Source organism: Condylura cristata, unplaced genomic scaffold (assembly GCF_000260355.1).
Source record: "Condylura cristata isolate star-nosed mole 26May11 unplaced genomic scaffold, ConCri1.0 scaffold00019, whole genome shotgun sequence".
NCBI classification, from domain to species: Eukaryota; Metazoa; Chordata; class Mammalia; order Eulipotyphla; family Talpidae; genus Condylura; species Condylura cristata.
The window spans coordinates 13,403,738-13,411,818 of NW_004567120.1; the positions used below are offsets into that span (position 1 = coordinate 13,403,738).

Consider the following 8,081-nt stretch of genomic DNA (forward strand, 5'->3'; position numbering starts at 1 on the left):
AGTGAAGATAACTGCGAATGTACGTCTCGATCGTATTCGTTACTGATGGAAAGCAGCAGTGTTGCAAGCAAGGGCAGAGCGCCGCCGGCTGGACAAACAGAGGGCTGTGTTTGGAGAGCTACAGGCCTTTTTGTGACAAAGAAGGTGGCTCTGAAAAGAGCCTTTGGTTTATGGGGCTCTGGTGGCCCGGGACAGGCGGCTCACGCGCAGCTAGTGTATCTGATGACGGCCTTGGTGGCCACGTTCACGGCGTGCTTGCCGATGTCGCCGGGCAGCAGCAGGCGCACGGCCGTCTGGATCTCTCTGGACGTGAGGGTGGCGCGCTGGTTGGAGCGGACCAGGTGACTGGCCTCCTGGACGATGCGCTCGAACATGACCTTCACGAAGGAATCCAGGACGCTCAGGGCCTCCTGTGAAAGGCTCAGGTCCTCGTGGATTTTCTTGAGAACCCGGGGGAAGTAGGTGGTGAAGCTCTGGCGTTGTTTCTTGGCGAGCCTGCGGCACGTGGATTGCTTCCTCTTCGGGGCTGCCTTCTGCTGCTGCTGCTGCTGCTTCTGCGTGTGCTTCTCCTTCTGCTTCTTCTTCAGGCTTGGAACTGCCGGCTCCCCTGAGCCCAGGCACTCCTCAGTCGAAGTTCGATGAAAGCGTCGGCCATTTCAGAGTCAACTTCCTGACAGCAGGCAGGAAGGACAATGGTAACTTTTAAGGGAGCGGTGGCCCATTTATAGGGGCTGCCTTCGCTGACGTCATGGCAATACCCACCTCTCATTGGATAAAATGCAGTGAGTGGCGGGAGGCAGTGACTGGGCAAGGTGCCATCGAGTCAGATGGGATTGGCTAACATCAGAGTAGACTGATGTTTGGTGACCTCTGGACCTTTCTGTAACATCTGTTAGAAAACCATTGAAAGCTATCCCTTAGAGCTAACGGTCATTGAAAAAATGAACTGTGATGTGTTAAAGCACGGGAGATTTGCAAAGCCTCACCAAATGGGTTTTAATTATTGTAATTAGTATTGGTTTTAGAGATTCTGGCAGCCACAATCCAAATATACACTACCATGAGGACACTCACACTGGGTTCTTTGCCTACAATTCTTAACTTCTGTGCTCTGGAAATCCGTGAATGAAATGGTGGCTACTCTTTCCACCTCTGATCAGAAATCTCAGAGATTCTGCTGAGAAATGACACAAGCACGATCTCCAAGCACGGAACATATACCAAAATGGGGACCACGATGAAACTATTTTTGAAGCCCTTAAACATGTGTGGTGTAAAAATTGTGTGCTTAATAGAACTCTTATTCCTTCAACTTTTGTGAAGAATAAAGATTAAAATGGTAAATAAAATTATTCTGAAACATTTAGATCATAAGGAAACCTATAGCTGGTGATGCAGAAAAATAATAAAAATGACCAGCTAAGAAACTGCTTGATTCAATATTTTTAAGGAAGCATTATGGAAGATATTGTACTAGACATATGTAAAAAAAAATCACTGATATGGATTAGTAATATTTTGTTCCAGGTAAAATGTGGTTAACAGTTAGCTTGGAACAATTCTACAGAGCATGTCGAAGTTACCACAGGTCTTTTTTGACCTACCTAAGTGAGGTGGCTTTGTTCCTATATCAAACATAATGAGCTTCTGGTAAATTAAAAACCTACAGCACTGAGACAATGGGGGGTGGTGGTAGGGCGGGGGAAGGCAAGTATCATTTAAACAAGATGTCCATAATGACTTTCCTTCAGAAATGTTTAGGATAGGAAATCATGTTACGCAGTTAAGAAAATCGTGGTGTTCCTGGAAACACTATGCACACGGATATAGGAGAAAATATAGTTGAGATCTGACAGCATTTAATTCACGGTAAAAATGTGTACTTTTTTAATACCTTCCTTGGTAAAGGCAAACTGAGACGAATGTCAGATTCTACTGACAGAGTTCACGCATGCCAACTAAAGACTAGTGCTTGCAGAGAGTGCACAGTGTATTTATATGCCACCGTATTCAAATGAGGTTGGCCTGAGCACTAATCTGATTGGAGGAAATGCTGAAGCCAACCTTGTCAGTAACCATGACTTTAAATGTGATTGGGTCTTTCTACTTGGCAAGGACCAATTAGAAGTCATGGAAAGTACACTGTCTCGAGCCTCTGTAACCCCCTCAGAGAGCACCTGGAAGCCGTGGCGCCAGGGCAAGCACCTTACTTGCAGAAATTTCAGCTTTAGTCAGTCCATTGAGTGTGTGACCTCCGCAACTGACCCTCGATGCCAGACAGTCCTGGTTATTTATGCAGTAACCCAAAATGTACTGTTTGCCCAGAGCTAACCCACTCTGGCTAGAACAGAAAGTCACAGACTTAGGGCAGAATCGCTGGAAAATAGCACCCTGGCTAACCATTGCCTCAGATTCTGCCCCAAGACCTCAGTGTGGAAAAAAGAGAAAATGGCAACAACCTCCAAATACTGGACAGAAACAGCTATGTTTATAAAAGTAGAATATCCTGAAACATGCATACATTTAAAAGTCTCTCTTTCAGATATGTAAGTCCTAGAAAAATATCATGAAGTATATAACTGAGTAAACATGAGTAATGTGCCCTGAAAAAATACTGAATTGCATATATAAGTAATATTCTCGGTGAGATATAGTGAATAACATAAATGATATTATTTAACTTTCAAGTTATCTTTCAAATATATATGACAATCGATTTGAAAATACAAGTGTGTGATTTGTGGAAAGTACAGATTTTAAATTCAGTCTTCCTCCCACAAAAGGATATAAGGACTAAGAAAATGATAGAACGAGATGCCATATCAAACTAAAGAAGCCCCGGATAATTCCATTGGACACCTTGGAGAATGCAAGTGAATGCTACATCCTTATGGTTACACGTTTACTTGACACAGCCCACCAGGGATCCACTACAAAACTCTTGTCACCTGGAGACATTGCCTGGAGGTGGCACTTGCTGTGCTCTGGGCTTAGGCGCCGCAGCTCCATAGGAGCTCTGCCACATGCCCAGCAGTGCCTCTGGAATCATTGGCCATCACTGAGCAACTTCCCCCTGCAGGTCTTATTAAAACTGTCCCTGAGCCGGAGAGGTGAGAATGGCAAAACTCATCACCAAAGACAGCACACCAGAGATGGAGCTGTGCATATGAATATTCACATTTTTTAACACTTCCCAAATTAAAATTTTGTTCACATTGTTTACATTCCCAAAGAAGACCACTCCCTTTGATTTATGGGAAATATGAGAGCATTTAGTTAAGAAATCAAAATATTATCCTCAATTTCTGTGAAGGAGCCAGAACAAGAGAATGGACAAAGTGAAAGGAAATGCTGGACATCATGACATTCGTGATTCAAAATGTATGGTATTGCTGCTAAGGGTGTTTCTTTCATGCAGTGATAATTATAAACTGGATCAAAACAGAAATTAGGAAAAAGTGAAGAAATGGAGGTCTTTACAGAGCTGTAATGCACACTGTGGAGGGCCCAAGGCATGTGTGTGAGACCTTCATGAGACTGCTAATTCTACTACTAATAAAGTGGTTCTGATCATGAAGGGGCATATCGGAAGTTTACTACTAGAAAATATGATGTAATGATATAATCTATGAAGGAAGCTTGTTTTTCCCAAGAAAGGGAAAGTCCTGTTTATAAATGAAGACATTAATATTCCTACCTGAATTATTACCAGTCAAATCTTTCCCTAGTTTTGAAGTTCAAGATAAAAATCATGTGTACCAAAATCCCTACATTCCTATCATAAATCAGCATGATTAAAAATAAGCAACTACATAGACAGTTATAAGGTTTCACGCCAATTTCCTCCAGCGTTTCTAGCTCAGCTTCCCAAGATGAGTCTTATTGGTTCCGCCTGGTTCAGTTTACTGTTCTTGGGACCACTGGATGTGGACACAGGTGTCACTGCTGTATTCATTTATTTTTTTTAAAGATTCATTTTATTTATATATGCATACAAGAACTGGGGTGTGGGCCAGAGGCGTAGGGAGTGAGAGAATTCACCAGAGACAGAGTGGGGAGCACCACAGGCAGATCTATTGATTAGGGAGCAACAGATGAGATTAGAGAGGTCTGTTGCACCATATGTGGTTTACCTCCCTGGCTGGAGTTCGAACTCATCATACCTCAGTGCCTGGCGAGAGCTTGATATTGCTGAGATGTTAAAACCTGTGCCATCAGATAGGTCCTGTATTCACTTCATTTTCTATTCCTGATTTCAAAGAAGCCATGTCATTATTGAAGTGTATTTAATACTGTCATCACATTTATTCAGTCTATTTATGTAGAGTAATCACAGATTTTCTTGTCCAGTTTGCTTTCAGAGTCAAAGTGTTGCTACAAAGACATGTGTGGAAATGGCGGGCAAAATCAGGCCCTGTAGGCATACTTGCAGGGAAAGATCAGGAGTAGAACAAGGACTCCTCTTGGGACTTGGACATTTGCAGAGCACAAAGTCTAGTGGGAAAATGAAAAGCCTTTGCTTTTAATCTCACTTTTTCCATGATTTGTTCTCTTTGGAGTTCTGGTGCCTTTGTTTTCTGGAGACAATACCATTGCTAGGCTGAGTTAATAGTGCTGGTTGAGTGTCCCGTAAGGTCCCATAAGTAAGTGCTGTGTGCTAAGAGGACATTCTACTACAACGTGACTGAGGGCACAGGGTTTAGCTGGGATTCAACAGGAGTTCAGACCCCAGCTGTGCCTCTTACTTGCTGTGTTACCTTGGGTAAGTGACTTGATGTCTCAGAATCTCAGTTTCCTGTTCTGTGGGACAGGGTCCAGATGACTGTCTCAAGGACTCAGTGAAATAATCCATACATAAGTGCCCAAGCAAGGGGGACTCTTCTTACTCCAGGTCCTGAGTCTCAAGTCACGAGGCGAAGGGAGGGACTGGCAGTGAGGGTCTGTACTAACAGCTGTATGGACGTGCTCTCCTGGCTGCTGGGGCCCATCTGTTTACTGAGGGCTGACCGTGAGATAAGGGAAGATGGCTTTGCCCTCCTGAGCCTCGAGGTGATGAAGTTGTGGAGATAAGGCTGCTGTGTGGGCAGTGATGGGAAGTTGCTAGGGAACAACTGCAAAGTGCCTTGTGACCTGGCTGGCTTTGGGCATTGCCGACTCAGGGATTTGTTGGCAATCTGTTCCTCCTCTCTCCCACAAAACCTCACCCCATCACACCTTCCCTATCTACATCCTGTTAATCTTTCAAGTTTTAGTTCAAATTCTACCCCCTCTGTGAAAATGCCTGACACCATATAGTAAATTTCCATCTATCACGTTTGCTAAAGAACCAGTTTTCTCTTGAATCAGAAGATATACCCATCTATAGATCAAAATTAAGCAGTTTAGTGGTCATTTTAATTTTTTTGAAATGGTCTCCACATTTCTCTGAAATGTTTCTGCAAAGATTTCTTGCTTCTCAAATTTGGTTGTAGTGTTCTCCTTTTCTATGTACCACTCCATTGTATTAAGAGGGCTTATTTGTCTAAATATTATCTCTGTTGTTATCAATTGGATCTTGGAATTTATATTGTCCTACTTCATGCTTGCAGTGTCAGTAAAATCCTTCTAATATCTTTTGCTGCTTGAACCATGGTGCTCCATGCAAATTGAAATACTCTGCCTATGGATTGTCCCTGGAAGATTCTTACCTTTCTTGTGATAGACTAAGAAATGTTTTCAGCATTTCAGGCTGTAAGCACTGAGGAAACACAGCCTTCAATCAGGGCAGCAGAGTTAGATCCCTATGACAAGAAGCCTATCCTGTTCTATGCTCTTCTCCAGGTTCTGACATGGAAAAGTTTAGGAAGCACATCACACACAACCAGTCCTGAAATTGGCACAGAAATGGCATCAAGAAACCCCAAATGAGAGTCTTTTAAGGGGAGGATCCCAAGTTCCTTGTCAAAAAGCATAGCAAAAAGAGCCTGAAGAAGATGCAGGTTAACAATGCCATGGCCATGAGAGCACATGCAAAGGCCATCAAGGCCCTTGTAAAAGCCCCAAGAGATCAAGGTCAACATCACAAAGGGCAACACAAGCTCAGTGGACTTGCCTACATCACTCACCTTAATGTTAGAAAACATGCACGGGCCTGCCTCACCAAAGGTCTCATGCTGTCCTGCCAAGGACCAAGGCTGAAACCCAAGCGCAGGATGCAGCTACAGTGCAGGCCCACACAATGGTGCTCAGGCCCCCACAAACACCACAGAATAGAAAACCCTATGTGCCCAGGGAAGGACAGAGGGCTTGAGCCTGCTCTGCTGTCTGCATGGCACTGTGTCTTACAGTGCTCTTTGTACAAATAAACCCGAAGAAGGATCTAGCCAAAAAAATCTTTTAATTACTTTACTTTTTCTCACTGTAGGTTATAACATCCTTTACTAAATTTTACATCCTAATCAAAAAGGTTATGTACCACTTCTTTCAAATGTTCAAAGGAAATGCTACACATAGTGGGCTTTCCAGCAAAGCACAAAACAATTGTTAAAAGATGGATATACCATGGCAATGTTCTCTCTACACAGATGTAGGAAGCCAGAAATCTGTAAAACTGGAATCGGTGACTTCTTCAAAGTGCAGCAATACACTTATAAAAAAAAAAAAAAAAGAAAGAAACAAATAAGCAAAAAAAAAAATGGACCACAGTGAAAATAACATTAAACTTAAATGGAATATTAACATTCACAACACTTGACAAAGAAGAAATCGTCTTAGTTATTCAAATTGATGATATTACTCTTCTTCTTTACAGGCAAGTGGTTAGAATATATGCCCCACTCTCTGCTCTGTATTCATATCTTTATATCACCGTGTTAAATGCAACTAGAAAAATGCACTACAGGCAAAACAGCAGATTCCCTCACTTCTCCATTTCCAGGCTGTACACGACAAAAAGACTAACTGGTTCACCAAGGTCACTCGATCACTTCATCACTTTGAGCCAAAGGCCGTGGTTAAAGGGCTGCCAGCCCCTCAGTGGGCCAGTGGAAACTGAGGCTTGACCTGCTCTCGTTGGACAACCTCATTATTTGTACAGAATTGCAGGTCTTGAAAGTATGTGATTTAAAAAATCAGAAGTGTCTCATTGGGAAAGTAAGTAGTATTAATTTGAATGAATTAAAATAGTAATTTCAAAAACCAGCGAATTGGAAAATGAACTGCTTCTTGGAAATTTTCTTTTCTTTACTATTTAGTAAAGGATGTTACATCCTACAGTGAGAAAATCTAAAAATTTTTATACTATCAGTTTCCTTTTATATATATAAATAAATGATTAAAGTGGATGTGTGAAAAAGGGGTATGTTGATGTATATCTATTACTTCATTTTGTTAGTTTCACACATAAAGTATATCTGAAAAAAAATTCCATAAAATACTTACAGGAGAAAGGAAATGAAAAAGTGAAACAAAATGATTAAGAAAATCATCCTAACGTTACAGAATGCTGTAAGAGAAGACATTGAGAAATAAACAAAAACGATCAGTTAAGGAAGCAATGAGGTAGAAAATTTGTAACTTTCCATAGAACATGTTATACTGAAAACATATGTTACAGTGGATTACATTTGATAAAATTTAGTTCACAGTACAATGTTTTAAAGATGGGCAGAATGCCACAGATGGAAAACAAGAGTAGATTCCTCTTTTCTGAGCTTAAGGTCTTTTCCCACCAAGTACGGTGGCTTTGAACAGAGCCTTATGTTTACTAGACTCTGATGGTCCCAGGCAGCTTCTTCGCAGCTGGCATGTCTGATGCAGGCCTGCGTGATCTCATACATGCCTGCTTCCCAGGCTGCTGAAGCTTCCTGAAACTCTTTCATAAACTGTTCATTACAATGGTCTCTGTACCTCTCTAAAGTTGACAGTCAAAATCTTTATGCGAGGTGTCAGGAGAAAGTATGGTCTGAAATACACTCACTGATATGATAAAGAAGATAATTTTGATGTGCATTACATTTAAAGAAATGCAATATTGAGGTGGGTTTCCTTCTAGAAATGATATGAAATGACATACCAACTATTACCTCTGATCAAAATCAGCA

The 8,081-nt window shown here is 41.7% G+C and overlaps 1 protein-coding gene across 1 annotated transcript; it reads right to left on the minus strand.

The window, feature by feature from the left end:
- Positions 1-200: 200 nt before the first annotated feature.
- Positions 201-7,817, minus strand: LOC101629696 (histone H2B-like). Its single transcript, XM_004685911.1, has 2 exons — positions 7,746-7,817; positions 201-620 (listed from the first exon to the last, which is right to left on the minus strand). The coding sequence occupies exons 1-2, from the start codon at positions 7,815-7,817 to the stop codon at positions 201-203; spliced, it is 492 nt and encodes a 163-aa protein (XP_004685968.1).
- Positions 7,818-8,081: the final 264 nt, after the last annotated feature.